At 36.1% G+C, this 21337-nt stretch overlaps 4 protein-coding genes across 4 annotated transcripts; 3 read left to right on the forward strand and 1 right to left on the reverse strand.

Moving 5' to 3' along the window:
* The first annotated feature begins 1194 nt into the window (after positions 1-1194).
* Positions 1195-8206, forward strand: LOC147483207 (flocculation FLO11-like protein). The gene is made up of 5 exons (XM_086578088.1): positions 1195-1735; positions 2356-2467; positions 4557-4671; positions 5481-6482; positions 7615-8206. Exons 1-5 carry the CDS (start codon positions 1552-1554, stop codon positions 7876-7878), a joined length of 1677 nt encoding a protein of 558 aa, XP_086434214.1. The 5' UTR covers positions 1195-1551; the 3' UTR covers positions 7879-8206.
* Positions 8207-10629: 2423 nt separating this feature from the next.
* Positions 10630-13646, forward strand: LOC147483208 (RNA recognition motif (RRM)-containing protein). The gene is made up of 4 exons (XM_086575682.1): positions 10630-10845; positions 10919-11028; positions 11113-11300; positions 12702-13646. Exons 1-4 carry the CDS (start codon positions 10673-10675, stop codon positions 13356-13358), a joined length of 1128 nt encoding a protein of 375 aa, XP_086431808.1. The 5' UTR covers positions 10630-10672; the 3' UTR covers positions 13359-13646.
* A 580-nt stretch (positions 13647-14226) lies between these two features.
* Positions 14227-15765, reverse strand: LOC147483209 (chlorophyll a-b binding protein CP29.2, chloroplastic-like). Its single transcript, XM_086575683.1, is given in 3 exon segments — positions 14227-14738; positions 15177-15551; positions 15554-15765. Coding segments are annotated over 3 exon segments (861 nt in total). The 5' UTR covers positions 15677-15765; the 3' UTR covers positions 14227-14375.
* Positions 15766-19552: 3787 nt separating this feature from the next.
* On the forward strand, positions 19553-21298 carry LOC147483210 (zinc transporter 5-like). Its single transcript, XM_086577229.1, has 3 exons — positions 19553-20221; positions 20349-20498; positions 20855-21298. Exons 1-3 carry the CDS (start codon positions 19595-19597, stop codon positions 21158-21160), a joined length of 1083 nt encoding a protein of 360 aa, XP_086433355.1. The 5' UTR covers positions 19553-19594; the 3' UTR covers positions 21161-21298.
* Positions 21299-21337: the final 39 nt, after the last annotated feature.

A 21337-nucleotide genomic window follows, 5' to 3' on the forward strand; every position in this document is an offset into this window, starting at 1 on the left:
CTAGGCATTCACTGAATTTTGAAATGAATAATCGTAAAAAAAATGTTGAGTCGTATGGGTTTTCACAATTTTTCCCCCATTTTCAGCGAATTTCCGGATTTTTAGGGATTTATATTAATCTCTTTCCATTCTTTTGGATTTATAGTGATCACAACAAAGAGAAACTACAACTGTCTCCAATTCTCCATTACTTTCAATTGCAACTATTACTTGAAATTGAAACATTTTTTTTTGCTTGAAGAAGTTGAAATAGTTGAAAGTTGAAGCTTCATCACTTAGAGAAAAAAAAAACTTGAAAGATAATGCTCTTTTCTTCATATTTCAAGTTTTTTTTTTTTTTTTTTACCAAATGGATTTGAGGGCATACGTTTTTAGCTTCACCTCCTCGCATTGAACTAATAGTGAACAATGGGTGTTGATTATTTCGAATTTTAACTATGTTCTGATGAGAATATATATGAAGTGGGGTTAAATTATTTTAGCTTAAGTATGATTTGTTCAATTGTTGTGGTGTTTATTGTTTTAGGTATTGTTTGATTTAGTATGTAAAGTGTTGTATAACACTAAATGAAGTGTGAAAAAAGTGAGGGAAAATCTCTTTTTCAATAAACAAGTCGGTGTATATAACAAAATTTAGAGTATGTTAACCTCTTACTATACACAACTTTAGAGTTTGTTAACTAAATTATTGTGGTCTTATATATATAACAAAGAGCAAAGATCCTATGTGGAGTCATGTTAGGAAGGATGGATCAAAGAGCTATACAACTACACAATTACAAGAATAAAATCTCATTTGGAGAGAATTAATGTTAATGTTAATTAATTATGGTTCACGATTTTTTCCCGAATTTCTCCCAAATTAGCGATTTGAATTTTTGCCGAATCACGATATCGTATTTGATACAACTGGGTGGTAAAAGAGTAGGAAAATGATGTAAATATTATCAATGTATCTACAAATATCAATAATATGAACCATTCCTAGTTAACGAAAACAATTTATTTTAGCTTTACCAAAAAAAAAAAAAATTTATTTTATTGAAATATTGATGATATATATCGATTTTTAAATAAGTACCACCAAATGAAAAATTGAAAATAATGAAAATGTCCCCACCCAAGGATTCACGATACATATTGAGATTTCGAAGGTCGGTGTATATTTTGTTCACGGATTACAACAGTGTTCTGAAAGAACAAGTGAACGCACATATATAAATAAATAAATAAAAAAAAAAAAATGTTTTTTGAAAACGTAGCGTTGAAGAGAGAGAGAGCAGTTGTCGCGTCAAGAGAAAAACAAAATGAAACCAAACCCAACTCAGTCGTCAGTTTCTGATATTTGTTTCCTTGTTCACTCTCTCACTTCCCACCAAATGCAAACGCTTTCCGTTTCATATATCTAACGTTTTAACCAATGGACCTCAAATTTCAAAATGCCACTGCAAATTCCGTTTCAACTTCCCAGCTTGATTTCAGATCTATCACTTCAATACACTAATTACTCTTTTTATTTATTTATTTATTACTCTTAAAAAAAACAAAAAAATGAATCGGAGTTTTAGGGCACAAGAACCACAAATGCAGCAACAAGGAGTAGGAAGAAATAATCTTGGGACAATGATGAAAGAAAAAGATGATGAGCTGGCTTTGTTTCTCGAGATGCGGAAACGAGAAAAAGAGAGGAATAATCTGTTGCTTCATAACTCTGAAGAGTTTGAAGCTCCATTAGGTACTATTATAAGTTACTTGCTTTGTTTTTTTGTATATATGATTCTAGCTGTAGTTAATGAGCAGAAAAGCCCAATACCCTGTACTCATAATCAGCCGCCATTTGTTGTTCAAAGGCTCCTAATGTTAAGTTTTTAGATGATTTGTTGGCATGATCTGAGGTTGTTATGTTAGTTATTCAATTAATGTACAAGTAACGGCCTTTGTTTGTGCCGAATGGAATAGAATGCGTATGGATCTTAAATAAGAGCTATTTGGAATCTTTGTTGTGACTGAATAGCTCTTTTTTATTTATCTTAATAAATATAGATTCGTTTAAGCTCATTGTTTATTTTCTTTCTCGATTTAACAGAGTTGTCTCTTAATGCTTTCTTTAGTATTCGCATTTTACCTTAGCTTCTATATGTGGATCAAAGCCTCCGTCGAATTGCCTGTTTACTTTTTTTCAAGTATGAGACCAAAAGGCGCTATAAGATGATTGATTGACGCTCATTTATTGCATTTTCCTATCATCTCTATATATGGAAACTACTGCATTCAAATGAAGTCAGTGTGAAATGTAATTGCTTGGTTTGTCTCGTCTCCAATTTAGTTTAATTAAAGGTCATTTTATTTCTGCAGGATCTAAACCTGGAAGTTCCCCCATATTCAAGATTGTGCAATCTGCTCCCATCCGCAAGACGCCTACTGATGATTTCTTAAATTCTGAGAATGATAAAAACGATTATGACTGGTAATGTGGAACTTTATATTATATTTATAGATTCAGTCTCTTTGATCTAGTATTAGCCAAAGATTTTCCGATCTTCATAGATCATGTTCTCAAGTTAGCTACACATGTTTTTACTTCCTGTGAATGAAACCAATGTTGCCAGATTTGCTCACCCTCCCTACGTTTCCTGTATCAGATCGTGTGTACCCTTTTAGGGAACGTTCACGAATCAAAACACTACTTCTAACGTCCCCATTGTCATAGAAGAAGAGCAAAGATAAAGAAAATTACAGCATCAAAGAATAGAAGAAAATAGTCATGTAGTACTAACTTTATCTGCTACACGCGTTCTCATGTCTCTCTCATATTGGGTTTTATTTTAGTTAGACTAGCAATGCATGAACAAATTGATGTTTCAGTTTAAAATTAAAGATTGATATAGATAATTTGTTTAATATATATCAACGTCTCGCATTAACACACCAAAGTGAATTACTACTCGAAATAGCATACCGTTTAAGCCTACTCCAACATACCGCATCCCACCCCAAATAGTGTACCCGTTACCCATATCCGTACCCTGTATCAAAACGACCCACGTTTCAGGTAACATTGAATGAAACGATGGGATCCATATATTAACGAAATCTGTACGAATGCTTGATGCATTGCACATATTTAGATCTTTCTTAATTGGATACATTATTATTATTATCTATTATCTTCTCATTCCTTGTCTTGTAGGGAAACTTACCCTACAGTTCTCATCATAGCATGGCCTTAATTTCTCTTAGGCATAAACTGTCCATTGCTAAGAACCTAATAGGCTAATACTGACAGTTAAAGAGACAAACACATTCTCACAAGTCACACCACACAGTCATATGGGGAATTGGATGAGTATCCTTCTTTATCATGATTGGTGATGTGTTGAGGGCTTCAGCATACCGATTTTAAGGTATACTTGTGTTAGCAAGAAAGTGTAAGACAACTATAGAACGCATGGTGCGTAGGGGTGGAACTGATCAAAATAATCAATTGATACTGATCAAAATAATCAATTGATAAAGAATCATTGTGGTTATGCACCTTGACTACTTGTAGGGAACTATTTCTTGGATCAATGGGTAGAAGTAAAGGATGAATTGGTGTGGGAGAGAGAAGAAGATCTGAGGCGTCCATAAGTTGCTTGTTAGATGGAGGCTAGAAATAACAAGACTGATCATGTAAAAGTTTCTAATGGTAAGCTAATGGGAAAAATGAAAAGGATATCCACCAAAATTCCTTTATACCGGTGCCACCATTGGATAGACCTCTGAGTAGTTTGAGGGAAAATAAAAACTCTTAATAAATCGAGGTGCCATGTGAAGTATCTAGGAGTCAGTTGATCATCTTTGTAATTATATGCTTTAAGGGAGACTTGAGATGTCTTCCTTGCTAAATTGCAAGTGTATGCACCGAGAAAGATTCCTACTCTGTTATTCTTTGCATAAGTCTGTAGACAACGAACCTGTGTTGCATGGGTACGGGACGGAGTGTCTGGTTTGGACATGGGTACGACGATTTGGACACGGCGAGATCTGAGAATTAGGTACTGTTTTGCTTGTGTCCGGGTGTTCGTGTCCGTATCCGTGTCCGCATGACACGGGTACGCGATACAGAGGAAATTAGGGCGTACCCATGCAACAGAGCAACGAACCCCATATTCTATTTGCTAGAGTAAATGGATGATTTTTTTCCTCTCATTTGCATTCACATAAGAATGCCTAATGAGGTATGTTTCTGTAACTAATGGAAACTAAATAGCAAACACTGAAGATATTAGTTCTATGAAGGGCAGCTTTTTAATTTTATTTATTTATGTTTATTTATTTTATATATAAGGTTTCTCGTAGAAGCCCAATACATTTTATAGAATTTTTAACTTACCAAATACCAACCCAGTATATTTGGGAAAAAAACAGAGAATTGGGAAAAGAGAAAGCAAATTCCAAAAAAGTTAAAATTTTATGCTTCCGAAATTGGTTTTCAATTATGTGTGATGTTTAAGCTGATTGATATGGAAAAGGATATTCTCTCAGAATATTTATACAGTTTCTTATGTTTACAGGCTTCTCACACCACCTGGCACTCCTCTTTTCCCTTCACTGGAGATGGATTCACAGAAAACAGTTATGAGTCAGATTGGTACTCCGAATACTCGTCCTACTGCACTGAAGTCTAGGGTAAGACACCCATGGACAACTTTTATGACCAAATTAAGATTATTTTACTTCACTGTAGCAGTCCAACTTAAAGATTTGTGTGAACCCGATACTGTGGGAGCTTAATTACAGGTTATAGATGCACAACCGCCCTTGACAAGAGTGGAAAGATTTTATAACTTAGTCTATATCCTCCTTTATCAGATGCCTGATAACAAGGAAAAGTACCATTTGAGCCGTGATAAATTTTGTAATGTCTGTTCATTAATTCACGACAAGCTTTCAATTACCTTTTATGTCCATATTGATCTAACAGTAGTCCTGTTTTTCCTTCATTCTTCTTGCTTGTAATTTAACACTTTGTATATGATGTCAGTTAAAACTTTATTTTAAGCTTTGAATTTCTAGTACTATATTTTAGGGGTGGAATTTGAGCTAATTGTTCACTATGCTTGGCTCAGCTTGTTTATTTAAACAAGCTTTAATATAGGCTCAAGCTTGGTTCATATATTATATGAACAAGCCCGAGCCGATCCCGAGCCAAGCCCGAGTAGCTCGGCTATTTTACACTGTGATGATGGTATTTGAGCTTATCGAGCTGAGATTCATCCTGCTCGTTTATTAAGCGAGCTAAAATATAGGCTCAAGCTTGGCTCATTTAGTTAAATGAACGAGCTTGAGCCGAGCTTAAACAAGCCAAGCCCAAGCCGACCTGAGCTACTTGGCTCAAATTCCGCCCCTAATTATATTGTATACAGTTTGCTGTCGATGATTTCTTGTTGTTTAATTTCCTTTACTTGCTTTCAAATTTATTTCTGTTGTTAATGCAGTTAGCAAATTCCCATACGGAGCCTACTTCAAGAAGCAATTTTGTATCAAGGCAACCTACTTTGTCCCCTGGATTGTATTCCAACGGAGGAGTTCGCAGACCCTCGTCATCAGGGGGCCTGGGCTCAGCTTCATCTAGACCAGCAACACCAACTGGGCGTCCTGCATTACCTTCCACAGCTAAAACTTCTCGATCTTCGACTCCAACTTCCAGGGCGACGTTATCGTCGTCTAAGCCAGTGGCTCCTCCAGCAAGATCCAAAACTCCCGTAAGATCTTCCACTCCTACGTCAAGGCCCAGCTTACAAGCATCCAAGCCCACCATTACAACGGCCAAGTCCACTATACCAGCATCGAAGTCTATCATACCAGCATCTAAGTCCACATCGAGGTCCGCAACACCAACTCGAAGACCATCAACCCCATCAAGTGTATCCAGTTTGTCTGCTCCTCCTGGTCGATCTTCTTCAGTAACCAGATCAGGCCCCTCCACAACAATGAAAAATCCGGTGCCTTCCCGTGGAAGTTCTCCTACGGTCAAGTCAAGACCATGGAAGCCATCAGAGATGCCTGGATTTTCTCTCGATGCTCCCCCAAACTTGAGGACATCTATGCCTGACAGGCCGGTTTCTGCCTCTAGGGGTAGGCCTGGAGCACCTAGTGCTCGATCTTCTTCTGTTGAGCCTGGTCCTACAGGACGACCAAGAAGGCAATCATGCTCTCCTTCAAGAGGGCGGGCTCCAAATGGCAGCATCCATAGCAGTGGGAGCTCTGTACCTGCGGTTAGTCGAGCACGTATTAATAGTAGTGACAATGTGAGTCCTGTTCAAATTGGGACCAAGATGGTTGAAAGGGTTGTCAACATGCGAAAATTGGCACCTCCAAAGCAAGATGACCAGCGCTCTATCCATAATAATCTCACCGGAAAAGCGTCGTCTCCTGATAGCTCAGGCTTTGGAAGAAATCTTTCAAAGAAATCCTTAGATATGGCGCTGAGGCATATGGTATGTGTTCCTTATTTTAATTTGTAGCACGTCCTTTATTGGGAAAGATTATTCCTACAATGTCAACGAAAAACTCACCCCTCCTTTTTAAGCTAACTTTGGAGGTTGGGCCCTAGGTCTTGGGTTCGATTCCCACCTTCACTGGGGAAAAGGAAATTGAAGGGATTAGAGAATAAGGTTCTAACTATCAAAAAAAAAAAAAAAAAAAAAAAAAAAAAAGCTCTCCCACTTTCTTGCATGTGTTTCGTAAAAAAAATGTTGCATAAATTGTCATGAGGGTAAGGAAACGATATCAACAATAGCTAAAAATAATAAGAATATATTAGGCCTTCCAAATATAGTAATTCATTATTTGAAAACTATAACATGGTTTTGCTTGTGGTCCAACATATATGGGTTAGGCAAGATTGACACTAGAGGTAAACCAAATGACAAACATGGGGTCGTTATGAAGGATAATATCCACGATAATATCCAAATGACGAACATGTGGTCGTTATGAAGGATAATATCCACGATAATATGCAAATGATGAACATGGGGTCGTTATGAAGGATAATATCCCCAAAGTGAATTTTGAAGGCCGAGTGCCACTAGTTAGGTCTTGTAATACTATGATGAGCTTGTATGTTGACATCATCAGGTGTTGTTAAGCTTTTGTGCTTTCACTGTACTCATTTCAGAACAAACAAATCTTCATAGCATCCTATGGTCTAGAGATGCAAGAGCACCATAATGATGAAACCTTTCGTACTCTCATTTTCCTTGATACAATGAGATAAGAAGCTATATATACAGTGGTAGTGAACTGTTGATCATCAGATAGAAATATAGCTTTGTTCTATGAGTCGTGTCCTCTCTCACATTTTGTTTTCTGTACTTGGATAAATGCGTAATCTGAGGCAGCTGATTAAATAATTAAAAACAAACCTTAATCTTGGTCTTCAGCAGAATGGTTGTATCATGGTTGGCCCCTGATTACTCCCTCTCACTGATTTTCATTAACTGATACCCCCCTTAAAAGTTTCAAAAGGAGTGACTGCTATATTCCTTCACGATATAAGTGAGAAGTGTTCAGACGTATTATGTTTTGAAGTTTTGCCATATTCTGATTAACTGACTTTTTGAGCAGGATATAAGGAGAAGTATTCCAGGTAGTTTACGAAACATCCCAGCATCCTCGTTGTACAGTGTGAGATCTGGGCCAGTAAGAAGCAGGACAGTTAGTGTTTCAGACTCTCCTCTTGCTACAAGCAGTAATGCCAGTTCTGAGCGGAGTGTCAATACCAATGCACTCTGTTTTGACAGCAGTGAAATAGAAGATGGTGATCATTGCAGTGAGAGGCATGGTCGTCTCCTGCAACTCAGCAAGGAAGTTGATCGTCCGAGTCTGTAGTCTTGAAGATTTAAGCTGTTTTGTGAGCATTGTTAGGCATGGCTCTGAGCTTAATGTATTAATTTTCTAACAGTTAGCCGCTAAGTTATCATTTTCATGGGCTTTTGTATCCTTAGTGAATCCCTTAGGAGCATGGCTAACCTACTTGATGATATGAATCATATGGTATGATATATCAGCTATATACTACAAGATATTGTGATCTCCTACCTATACGAACTTTCAACTATTGTAACTGGATATTAGATCAGAGTTTGGTTTCAGCCTTTTTTTAAGTCATGTATTGTAACCTTTCTATTTTTCATTTCCCCACCCCAATTTTGGTGCTTGTTCATATTTTTTTTTGACTAAAAGTCGAGTACAACGCCATAAAACTTGCATCTGTTCATTCCATTTAAGAAATACTAGTATGCGAACCGTGATTTGCACTGGTTTATCGAAAGTAACCGGTGCAAACATGGTATTTTAAGAAAATTCTGCTCACGGATCATTCTAAGTTGATGCTTAATAGCTTCATGTATATATATGATGTATGTATATGCTCTGTAAGACTAGGTCACCTATTTTCAAGTGAGCAATTATTATATACGCTACCTTGTCCCATGGTATATGCTTAGGCTGGAGGATTGAGATTTGATTCAGACTAAAGCTTCTTTTCCGTGGGACTATTGACCTGAAGTGTCACTACAAAAAAAATAACAACAAAAAAAAAAAAATAAATAAAACTTGCATTTTTTCATGCTGAAAAGTCGGAACCACTTACAACACTTTTCTCCAAACTGTATGCCTTCATGAACGCCATGTTAGAAAAGTATATCCATGATGCTTTAGAGGTTTTTTACAATCTCTCTTCTCTATCAAAATTTAAACTGGAATAATTAATAAAAAGAAGCCACTAATTTCAAGTAAGATTTTTTGTAACTTTGGTATGTACATGACTTCTAAGCCTTTAAGACGCTTAGAAATCAATGATAGGTTCTCCAATCGTCAAATTTCGTTCTATAGTCCATGACAAGTTAAAGAGCTTTGTTGTAATGAACTTGAAAATCTTATTGACGTTTATATTGTGGGTTGCACTCGAAAAGAAGAGTGTTGCTTTCATGGCCTTTGCATACGTTCTAACCTGTTCAATTCCTATAAATTTATATTAGTGTTTCCGCATGTTAATGTTAACAGATGTTGATCAAAAAAATAAATAAAAGCCACATTTTCGAGTCAACAGATGCATCATAATTCATACATACTTTGTTTGGTCTTAACTTCATGACATATAGGCAGATGACTTCAAATAATTGTTCAAAATCCTTGAGTAGCATTCTTGATCAGCTTCAAGGACTGCCTTGTAGGCAACATCCTGTTCCTCCCTCAATCTTGAGTTGTTCCTCCTTTCTTCTGCATCAAGCCTAGCTGTGACCAGAACTGGAGCACTCTCTTCTACTACCTTCTGAAGGATTGCAAGCATTTGTTTAGGAGACTTTGGTCCTTCAATCTGCAAGATACAACAATATATAAAAACTAATAATAATAACAATAATAATCAACAAAGAAAGAAAGAAATAAATATTGAATGGTTGACATCTTTATCCTCTGCCTAGCAGCCTAATACATCAAACAATGGTTACAATGACAAAACGCCTTCTTAAGAACTTGTCAAATTTAATGTTTTATACACGGAAGCTGCCCTCTAGAATTCTACAAACAACAGAAGCAGTGAATATCAATTTCTAGTCTATATTAATGAGCTTCACCAGGATTCAGCAAACAACGATAAAAAAGAGTGGCAACCTAACTATGCATATATAGACGTAAGAGATATGATTCCACTTCCAAACACTCCTACCACCTCTCCCATGAGAAATTTTATGTTAATGAGTTCAACTTGTTTATACTTTATACAGCTCCTCAATCTCCCAACCTTTAAAATTCCTTCCCAACAAATATTCTGAGATGTGATGCCACCTACTTGAATAATGTGTTCGGAGAAGTGTGTTTCTTCTCTATTGCAATTGATGGCAGGGAAGGGAGATTACCAACCCAACCATTGAAGTAAAGTGACACCGTATAAGAGCAGTAGCATGTAGGCCCTGCAAGGTGATGCATTCAATTCTCCAGACTAGTAATGGCGCTAAGATAGGCAGTCGTGAATGCATGTCCACCCCTAGAGGTGCTATAAGTGTGAAATTACAACTTTTGAATTAAGCTGAAGAAGAACTCCTTAGGACTTGGCTTTTGGTGTTTGTCAAAATCTAGTAGAATACAGACGTCAAGCATATTTGTATGAACATTTATAAATTTTGTAAGATGTTTAAATAAGCAAACCTGCAACAGTACCACTAGACCAGCCCACAAATTTTCCCTGTGATTATTTTGTCCATCCTTTAGAAATAGTTGATACTTGCAATCTGCTAACAGTTTCTCTATCGCTGCATGTCCCAGCCAAGCGTACGCCATAATTTTTTTACAGTAGTTAAGGAAGTCCAAAATGCTAATGTGTGTAGATTACACGGTGTCATAAAAAATGGGGGAAATGTGTGTAGATGGTTGTGATTATTTTTTTTTACAGTAATTGTTTTAATTTCAATGTGAAAAATGAGGGTAATTATTTAATTTAAGTGATATTAAAGAGGTGTTTCTAAATTATTAATAAAAAATGGACCTTGTTCAAATTATATTAATAAAAGTGGGGTTTATTATAAATTTAGTGAGGGAGATGTTTCTAAATTAAGTAAATAATGAGATATTAAAATTTGGATATATTTGAGTTTGTAGGGTTTGGAATTGAAGAGAGAAAAAGATGAATCCGCTGACACTGGTGAAACGAATAAAAGAAATAAATTCAAAAGAAGCAGCATTAGGTATTTCAGAGAAAGCTTCATGGCATGCCAAATATAAAGAATCAGCTTATGTCTTCGCTGGTGGAATCCCTTTTGATCTCACTGAAGGTGACCTCCTCGCTATTTTCTCTCAGTAAGTATATATATTTTTTTTCTATTTCAATTCTCCACGTGTTTTTATAAATAAATAAAATTGTACTTTTCAGGTATGGGGAGATTGTTGATGTTAATCTAGTTAGAGACAAGGCTACTGGTAAATCTAAAGGATTTGCGTTTGTCGCATATCAGGATCAGAGAAGTACAAATCTCGCTGTAGGTATGTTTGCTTATTTAGCCTCATTGCTTATTCACTCAGATTGTGACATACTTATTATTATTATTATTATTATTATTATTGCAGATAATCTAAATGGAGCTAGTATATTAAGTCGGATTATAAGGGTTGATCATGTAACTAATTACAAAAAGAAAGAGGAGGAAGATGAAGAGTTGGAGCAGCAGAAAAGGGAGGAAAGAGGTGTATGCCGTGCTTTCCAAAGAGGTGACTGTAACCGTGGAGCTTCGTGCAAATTTTCACACGATGAGCAAGTAAGACGACCTTTTTTTTGTTTTGTTTATGTTATTAATATAAGATTTCTACTTTCCTTGGTTACTGCATGAAAATACTAGTATGGGGATAAAATTATAACTGGGATTACCTAAGAATCTTTTAAAATGCTTTTCTTTATTTCTGCGTGCACGCTAAAACGTAAGGGATAGACTAATCTAATTAAATTTCTCTTAATGAATTTTACAGTGTGAATAGATTATTTTCTTAGTCTTTTAGGTTATAGAAGAAACCCTAGCGTGAAATCGTATGCACAACATGTCCGTGTCTCCGACATGAGTGTCCATGTGTTTGTGTGTCCGATGGATTTTTATAAGAATATGAAGTGTCAATGTTACTTAGGCCAATGGCAAAACATCTATTGCTGCGAAAAATGAGGTTTTCCTTCTTCGTAAGTGTATTCATCTCAAATATCCTACTTTTAACGTTGTACTCCATGTAATTAATATTAATGTAAAAGCATGACTTGTGTGATAAGAGGCATTAGTTGGCCTCTGATTATAAAATATGTGGCATGAGGCTGTGAAAGTGAGGGATGGATTAAGTGAGCTTCATTAAACTTATGTAGTTATATGTGCTCACCAATTCTCCTATTTGCAGAGTGCACTCTTCATGTTGGAAGGTTTGAGGCCAGCATCAGAGGCATACATGGCATGATACTCAATTAATTATTTAATTAGTACATAAAAAAATAAAATGCTTGAGAAATTCAAAAAGGAAAAGCAACAAAAATAGGAAACATCTGTTGTATGAACAAAACTATTTAAACAAACATAAAACTCTTCGACGCTGTAAGTTACTCGAGTGACATTGTGACACTGTTGAGTTGCATGTAAGCAAGTAAGAGCCATAATTTTAAAGGAACAATAAAATCTGCTTAAGGCTTGAGGTCTTAAATCCAATTGTATGACTTATTAAAGGGTTAGGGCATCATAGCGTATTTATACCATGGGGTCTTTTATGTTACAATAAAATTTGATATGATAAGCTTTTAAGAGTGAAAGTAGATAAAAAGAATGCAGTTAATTTACTGATGCTTAAGCAGTTAAGGCTTAAGTAGTAGGTACTAGGTACCAGGGCGTACCCTTTGGTAGTGTGAGGTGTTTACCATGGAATGTATGAATGTCCATCACGGGCATCAGTTGTTGTGGTTCTCTTGAGTTGAGGTTCATTGACTGGTCATAATTATTTTGGAACCTGATAGTTCTAAGCACTCCCTCTATCTTGCTTGTATTTTAGATTTGTTCACATGTATCCTGTCATGCACTCATGCGTAAACACTTCTAATGATTTTACTAATTCCTCGTATGAGGCTATTTGACTTTGGAACATTAGAGAATTTTATTATGAGTTGCTAATGTGTACATTGTTTTCCACATCAGAGATGTGCAAACACTGGTTGGGGTCCCAAAGATAACAGTTCGAGGTGGGAACATGACAAGCATGAGGCACCCCCAATAAGGAGTGGCAAAGGTGCTGGCAACTTCTCAGATCGTATCCCAGAGTCTAAAGATCATGAAGTTTTGCCAAATGTTAGATCAGATGGTAAAGGTAGGAGATTGTCAAGAGCACGGGATGATGAGGAAGGCAGGAAAAGTTACCCTAAACAAAGTGAAACGAATCAGGATAGGCGAAGCGTAGAGAAACGATCCGATAAGTCTGTGAAAGAACCAAATTATAGAGATTTGGATGGGAAAGAGAAAAGATTAGGAGAATTTGAGTCACAACGAAGCTTAAAAGAAGATTGGGATGGGAGGAGAAGGGAGTCCAGGTCATTGAGGCATGAGTCAGAGCAAAACCCAAGAGAGGGTCATGTTAAAAGAGAGAGGTCAGGGAGGTACGACTCAGAACCAAAATTGAGAGAAGATCACCATAGAAACGGAAGGGGGGAAAGGTCAGGGCGGCATGAGTCAGAACGAAATGGGAAAGATGATTATAATCGGAGTGTTGGAGAGAAACGATCAAGATATGATGAAGACTCTTCTTCTCGTCATCAACAAGAGGAAGGCGACCTGCATGTCAGGAGAGCACGGAGGTAGAATCGCGTAATGGGTGAAAGTAGGTCATACAGATTTCCCCTGCTGTCAAAGAATTCAGGTGGTCATTGTTTGCTTTGTCATTTGCTACGTCATTTATAAGAGTTGGTCAAGATGAGTATCTGCGCATGAATATGATCCCTGAGTTGATTGAATGGGAAAATGGGAAAATAATCATTTTCAACCTTGTATTGCTTCTTCATTGAAACTTTTTGTATGTTATCGTTTGTGCTGATGAAGGTGAAACTTCATTTATGGTGACTAATAGAATTTCATGTGTTTTCTTGTGCATCCTTGGTTGCTTGTAGAGTGGTAGTTATTAATACAAATATGCCTTCCTTACCTTTTATCTTTTAAAGAACGGTAATTAATGGCTACCTATTTTCAACTTATCAGTTGCACGATTAGGAAATGTTGAAACACTTCATTGATGGTTTAGGACTCCTTAAATAAAAGCTCCCTCTACATCTTCGTTTTTTCTGTGAAGTGTATTTCCTTTCCTTGATATTTGGGTCTGAGATTGAGTTGACGTGTCAGTCCTGATACCAGAGATTTGAGAAGCTGAATTAATGATGGAATGTCAACCAAGTTTAGTATCTGATGGTTCAAGATGGTAATATTTGCTCTCTCTTTCGATTTCTAAGTAATTTCTCACTAATATATAAGATGGAATGGAAATGATCTTCGTTCTTTATTTTATGCCAAGTAATATCTCGTTTTCAAGAGTCAGAACAGTAGATTTGTCTTCCGAATTCAGATGCAAGAAAGTGTGCTTGTAACGCTCGTCACCTTTAAGTGTTGCCAGGCATATTTGCCATTTTATACGATTTATTATTATTGGACAAATATAAGTAATATACACCATCTGAAATACTCGGGAAAACATATAGACAACAGCATTAAGCTTAGCAGTGTCAAATGTTACAGTATTTTTACAAGATGCCGAGATACATAGAATCATAGATAGCAGATAAGCCTTGCTAAAGTCTCACTTGGCTTGCGAAGGAATTAAAAAGCAGTTTAAGAAGATGAAAATGTGTCAAAGATGGTTGTGTGAAGTGGGTCACTCAAATGAGTAGCCCAGTTGTTGAGGGGGCCTTTGCCAGTTGCAGCAGCTTGCACAGCAAATCCTAGGAATCCAACCATGGCCAACCTGGCATGCTTGATTTCTGCTAGTTGAAGGATAGCCTTCTTCTCTGGATCTGCTGCCAAGCCGAGTGGGTCGAAGAACTTTCCACCTGGGTACAACCTCATTTCAGGGTCGAGTTCCGCGTTCCTTTGGAATTCGATGTATCCAATGAGTAGAACCTCGATCCATATCAATGTCGTAATGGTGAAGGGAAGGGGTAGGCCCAAGTAGGACGATCCATCAATAAGCTCTACCTGAAATTTACCCGAGAAAGAAAAGAAAAGAAACAGTTGGTCATTGTATGACTGGAGCATGCTATTTTAATACATGGAGCTCTGTAATCAACTTGAAAACTCTAGTGGTATTTTTACTCAAAAACCTAGGGATTTCAAGTTACAGAATATAAAAGTTACAATTTTCGGATTGGTAGACTAAACCCACAAATCTAAACTGGAACACTCATTTCGTAAAGAAAAGTGTCAGTAATGATGCATATTGTGCAATTATATTCATGGCCGCTCTATATATTTTAAACAACAACCAATTTGCTTACAATGCAGTGTGAAAGCTGTGAACATAATCTTACTCATTCAGATCCGAGTTCACTTTGCATTCAGTCTGTAGGTACTTCACCCACACTATCATACTTCATACTTGAATGAAGTAATGGATCAAGTGAAAACTTTACATACCTTTCCAGCATCTTGCCAAGTAACACCAGTGATCGACTCAACAGTAAGAGCACCAAGTGTAGCCAACATAGCCCACCTTCCATGTATCAACTCACACTCCCTAAACCTTTGCAACCCAAACACTTCACTGTATGGTTGAAAGGGAGTTGATTTTACCTCAGCATCCTCAAACCTGGTCCCTATAACATCTCCAGCTAAATTCTTTGCCAAGTTTTGATCCAAAGAATCCAAATCAAATTGCAAATATTCAGCTGGTTTCCCTAAACCGAACGGGTCAAATCCATAATCACCTACCAAAGTCCCGTCCAAATATTCAGGCGCTGTTGCACCCGGAAACCAAAGTGGTCGATCGGTAGTGGGCTTCGATACTTTCTTTTTGGTGCTGCTTTCTTTTTACCGAATCCAAACCGGGCTTGGAATCTACCCGAGTTTGAGATAGTGGTTTCTTGTAAACGGGTGCCCAAGAAAAGTGAGGCTGCAGTCGCTGTGGTGGTGGCCATGGCTTGAGGCTAATGTGTACCAAGTGTGGTGGTAATGGTGGTGAATAGGAAGTGTTATGGTGATGAAGAGTGTGGATGTGTGTTGGCACTTAATATTTGGTGATGATATAAGATTTTACGTATTATCTATGGTGCTTCTTTGTGTTCATTGGATTGCAAGAGGGTATCCATCGGCTGGTTGTGAGTATCTTGACCTTATCTTTGCCTTATCTGCTTTCAAGCCTTTCAGGTGATTGTGCTATTAGGTGGAAATGTGGAATATAATCAATAATTCAATATAAGGTTTTTAACAATGTTTGTGGTTGTGGTTGCATAGTAGAGAAGATCTTTATTGTGGTTTCAAATAACTTGATTCATAGAAATCTGGTGTAGCCTATGGCTACTTGTTCGTTAGATACATAAATCCAGATTCCTCTTTACGCCAAGTGCAACTGTGCAAGTAATAATCGCAAACCGTATTTTCACAAAAAATAAAAAATAAAAAAAATTATGCAGCATTTGAAAAAAAAAACCATAGTCACGGCCCTATGCATTTTAGCTTGCTTTATTTTATCATTCAGAACAAAGAAGCACCTTAAAGTGTATATTTAACTCAGCATTGTTCCAGGCTCCAACTACAAACATTTTTTTTGGCCATTATATGGTCATTCTGTTCTCTTAATGTTTTGTTATTTACGTAATGATATGATAATGCTAGCTCACTCGTCAGTAGTCACTACTTTACTGTAAAAGCCCGAGCTCGTTGGTGGAATTCTGGAAAGGTGGCAAACTGGCAATGTTTTGGTAGGATTCAGGTTATAACGTCTTACTGTCTTAGGCTATTTAAATCGAAAAAGTGGTAACAAGTAGAAAAATGAATACGGGAAGCTGGAAACCTCAAACTTGAAACAAAACATTGTTTAAGAGAGGTGGCTCTTCTGTTCGTTCTCCAATCCCCTGCTAATTGTCTTCGATCCTTTAGTGCCTTCATTATAGCTTAATTACTATATCAGTGAATACGTACGGGTGCGAATTGCACTTTGAAAACCACTCTGTTAATGTGAGAAAGTCTAGACGGATTGTACATCTCACACATCTATCATTGTAATTAGTTTCAATCTTAATTGTCTTGGTTGTTCTTCAATTCGATTGGTTATTTCAAATCAGACTAGTAGGTAAATGGAGGTCGTGTGAAACATATATTGGCTTGCCTCCAAAAGTGTATGGATCATAATCAATTGATCAGTCATCATATCGATAAACTCATAAAATCTTAACGCTCTAGTTCCATAGGATTAAGATTCTATTATATTATAAGGGGATCACTTAATTAAAGCAAAATCAACTAACACTTGGTATGAGCGTTAGTGGTGTTGTGTGCCCGCCTACTCTCCTAGTCTCCTCCCACAAGGCACAAGTAAATGATACCTTACCCCTTACCTACTCAGTAGAGAGAAAGAGCATTGCTGGTGTGGTATGTGCCTATTGCCTACTCCCTAATAATAAAGGAAACATAGAGTACAGTTTGCCTGAGCTCCCCAATGCAATCTTAACTAGTTGACTTTTCTATTTTATTTGATTTTTTTAATTGTTTAATAAATCTGCACTGTTATAATAATATATTCTCTCAAATGAAGAAAGCGATCCTCCAAGTCCATGATAATGGTATTTTTTCCCCCCTTCTTTTAGTTAGTACGTGATTTTATATTAAGATCGCATGAAAGATATGATATTAAAGATCAAATTGTATTCATTTTCTTGTCTGTCTTAATCTCAAAGATTAATACACTATTAACAATAACAATTAGCTGTGGTCAATGCGACTTGCCAGTTGCAGTAAATCAATGAGCCACAAACGAACGTGAGAAGTAGTGCCTAAGCAACTAAGCTGGTGTAGCTCTTGGGTAGTTATCTGGTTTTTAAGTAACACTAATTGAATAGTTATCTGGGCTTTTCTTAGACCAAAAAAAATAGAAAAGAAAATTCTTAAGATACCACGTATTGTGGAAATCAAGACCAAGAGTTTCAATTGCAACAGACGTAAGAGGAAAGAGAATAATTTTACAACTATTTGCCGTCCACAAGGCATACAACTATTGGTGTCTACAAATTCGCTCTCAAGAGGAAATGACAACACTGTGTTACCATATGTTTATATTTAGGGTTATTTAGGCTCTAGTCCTATTTTTTATGGGGTATTTAGGTTTTAGTCCTAACATTATCCATTATTAGGATTTAGTCCTACTTCCATCTTCAATTTTCTTAAATGACCAAAATACCCTTAGACCAAAACCTAATTTACCCAATTACAGAAGGGGTAAATCCTAAAAATGAGATTCAACTACGTAACACAATATTGTGTTCATTGAGTCCTTTGAATTGGAGTGTTACATTCATAGGATAAAAATACAAATACAAATACAAATATTGACGAGTCACGTATTTAATACAAATATATAGTGAAGAATTTACCGCTTGAATTGAAGTTCTTCTCTAAAGAGAGTGCCATGTAGACAAAGAGACCTTCCAGCTCAGAAAAGCCCAAGCCCATAAATGGTTTTAGTGAGCCCAGAATCTACTACACAGAGTTGGTTTTACAAGTATAGCCCCGCTTTTAAAATGTTTATGATTAAAACTAAATGGACATTATTATATTAAACTAGTGTTCCGGTAGGGCTAAACAAAATAAAATAAAAAATTAAAATCTCCACCCATTCGTCTTCTCTCACGACTCGTGTCCGAATCGAAATGGGGAGTGAGAAATTTTTTCCTCGTTATCTCACCTAATTCATCAAGATGAAAACTCAATGATCGAATGTCAGATGTAATTTATGTAGGAAACTTATTATAATATTATATTTATTGTTAAGTAAATAAGAAAATCAAATTGATACAACAAATATGTCATGAACAAACTTTTAGTTCAACAAACTAACTTAATTTACCAATGATTAAATTCGATCCTAAGTGATAATCACTATGTTCTTACATTAAGACAAATTTGCTCCCTCTCTCAAATACCAAGGTTGATGAACAATTGTCTCCTAAGACAGAACGGATTTCAATCCCATGAATGTAGCACTCCAATTCAAAGGACTCAATGAACGCAACATTGTGTTACGTAGTCGAATATCATTTTTAGGATTTACCCCTCTTGTAATTGGGTAAATTAGGTTTTGGTCCTACTTTTATGCAATTTCAAATCACGTGTGATAAACATGCTCTAAGGGTATTTTGGTCATTTAAGAAAATTGAAGATGGAAGTAGGACTAAAACCTACTAATCGATAATTTTAGGACTAAAGCCTAAATAACTATCTTCTTCCAAGAAAACAATAATTAGCTAGTTTTGTTTAATGTTAAGTTAGAAAAAAATGACCATGAGTCCATCTATTTAAATAATATAAGTATGCAAACTGTGCTACGCATCGGTATTTTTTCAAGTCTTTAAATTTGTCACTCTAACATCTCTAGGATAGTATGATTTTTTGAATTTTAGTTATAATTTAAAAAATAATATAAAAATATTAGGACGGGTTCATATTATTTTCTAAATTATTTTAAATAATATGATGTTAATTATAATTTCAGAAAAATGAGAGTTTTTTTTATAAATTGTTTAAAAATAAAGAAGTTGATTAGAATAATTAAGGGAGATGGTTCTAAAATTTCAAAATAGAGAGATTAGAAATACGGATTGATAAGGATTCCTCCTAAAAACCGATATATGTCGTCAAAATAGAGAGATTAGAAATACGGATTGATAAGGATTCCTCTTAAAAACCGATATATATCGTCATAATAATTCAAGATACAGTACAGTTCTCGTACTCCTATAAATAACTAAAACAGGGTTTGCTTAGTTGTATTGTTCACCATTCTTCATACTTTAGTTCACCATTCTTCATACTTTAGTTGTAGTTTTCAATTTTCTACAAACATGATCGAGCTATTTTGTCCTCCTTCCTCTAAGCTTTTTACCCCCTTCACTTTGTTGTTGCTTCTATTACTCCCACTACTAGCACATGGAGAGTGTAGTTGTGATCTTGAAGAAACTGATAACGCGAATAAAAGCAAGTTGCTCACGTTTAAGATCATTGCAATTGCTTCAATCTTATCTGGTGGTGTTATAGGAGTATGCATTCCAATACTATCGGAAAAAATTTCTGCATTTAAACCGGGAAGCAATTTCTTTTTCATGATGAAGTCCTTTGCTGCTGGTGTGATTTTAGCAACAGGGTTCATTCACGTTTTGCCTGACGCATTCGATAATTTAACATCCCCGTGTCTTAAAGAGAATCCATGGGGTAACTTCCCTTTTACTGGATTTATTGCCATGATGGCTGCGATAGCAATACTGATGGTGGAGAACGTAGCTACAAGTTACTTTCAAAGGTTAAGTTCAAATAACTCTAAATTAGTGAATGTAGATGAAGAAAAGAATGGAGAACTTTGTAGCCAAGTTCATGTTCATACCCATGTCACACATGGTCATGCCCATGGGCGTGTTGGTGAATCAAATGAATCTGGTGGAGCTAATCTAATTAGACATCGTGTGATAGCACAGGTAATGATTATATTAGGCTTTCCAGTGTCGTGTTTAATTGTTTTCCAAATTCTTTGATAATTAATTTTGTTTCATTGTAGTCTCTTTAAATTTTTATCTTCTATCTAATGCGTTGTTGTTGTTTTAGGTTTTGGAGTTGGGAATTGTAGTACATTCAGTGATTATTGGAATTTCACTGGGTGCTTCTGGAAGCCCTTCTATCATAAAGCCTCTGCTTATAGCATTGTGTTTTCATCAGTTTTTTGAGGGAATGGGACTTGGTGGATGCATATCTGAGGTAGTAATTTTTCCCTTTTACATAAAAGATTAATAGCTTTTATTAGTTTCTTATTCGACTTCAGCAGAATGAGTTATGATTGCCATAAACTGATTAATTACCCACCTTATAATCGGTTGTCATTACTGTTTAACTTTTACCATGAATATTTGGTAGTGAAGTTGGTTCCTCAACTACGTAGTGTAGAAACAATATAAAAGGATTATCAAAGTCAATGAGAAATCAGATCGCTGAGAAGTCATTTGATTCACCAGTAATCTGTTATTTGTCCCATTTTTAATTAGTTCACACATGCTCTTATGAATTTGTACAAATGAATACATTTATTTATTGACATTATTTTATGGGTTTTATAGGCAAAATTTAAAGTTCGACCTATTGCTGTCATGGCAGCATTTTTTGCTCTTACAACTCCAATTGGGATAGCAATTGGTATAGGAATCACAAATGTCTACAAAGAAAACTCCCAAACTGCTCTAGTTGTTGAAGGTGTTCTAAACGCAGCTTCAGCTGGTATACTAATATATATGGCGTTAGTAGATTTATTGGCAGCTGATTTCATGAGTGCAAAGATCCAAAACAATGGAAAGCTTCAGTTACATGTGTACGTTTGTCTATTACTAGGAGCCGGGTTGATGTCTCTATTAGCGAAATGGGCCTGATTAAGGCTATAGGTAGATGACTTTCGGTACTTACTTTTGGTTAACACATGTAGTCTCATATATATTCACTGAACAAATGAATTATGACCAACCTCAATGGATTTTATTTCAATCATGTGAGAATCTCGGAAGTTAGTATTGCTATGTTTTTGTGTGAGAATCTCGGAAGTTAGTATT

Source organism: Coptis chinensis, chromosome 8 (assembly GCF_015680905.1).
Source record: "Coptis chinensis isolate HL-2020 chromosome 8, ASM1568090v1, whole genome shotgun sequence".
In the NCBI taxonomy this organism is placed as follows: domain Eukaryota; kingdom Viridiplantae; phylum Streptophyta; class Magnoliopsida; order Ranunculales; family Ranunculaceae; genus Coptis; species Coptis chinensis.

Bases quoted from the DNA above. Each gene is read 5' to 3' on its own strand.
- LOC147483207 (XM_086578088.1), top strand. From the start codon at position 1,552: ATGAATCGGAGTTTTAGGGCACAAGAACCACAAATGCAGCAACAAGGA. The intron at 1,736-2,355 runs GTACTATTATAA...TTATTTCTGCAG, and splicing joins AGAGTTTGAAGCTCCATTAG to GATCTAAACCTGGAAGTTCC. The intron at 6,483-7,614 runs GTATGTGTTCCT...CTTTTTGAGCAG, and splicing joins ATATGGCGCTGAGGCATATG to GATATAAGGAGAAGTATTCC.
- LOC147483208 (XM_086575682.1), top strand. From the start codon at position 10,673: ATGAATCCGCTGACACTGGTGAAACGAATAAAAGAAATAAATTCAAAA. The intron at 11,029-11,112 runs GTATGTTTGCTT...TTATTATTGCAG, and splicing joins AAGTACAAATCTCGCTGTAG to ATAATCTAAATGGAGCTAGT. The intron at 11,301-12,701 runs GTAAGACGACCT...TTTCCACATCAG, and splicing joins AATTTTCACACGATGAGCAA to AGATGTGCAAACACTGGTTG.
- LOC147483210 (XM_086577229.1), top strand. From the start codon at position 19,595: ATGATCGAGCTATTTTGTCCTCCTTCCTCTAAGCTTTTTACCCCCTTC. The intron at 20,222-20,348 runs GTAATGATTATA...TTGTTGTTTTAG, and splicing joins GACATCGTGTGATAGCACAG to GTTTTGGAGTTGGGAATTGT. The intron at 20,499-20,854 runs GTAGTAATTTTT...TGGGTTTTATAG, and splicing joins TTGGTGGATGCATATCTGAG to GCAAAATTTAAAGTTCGACC.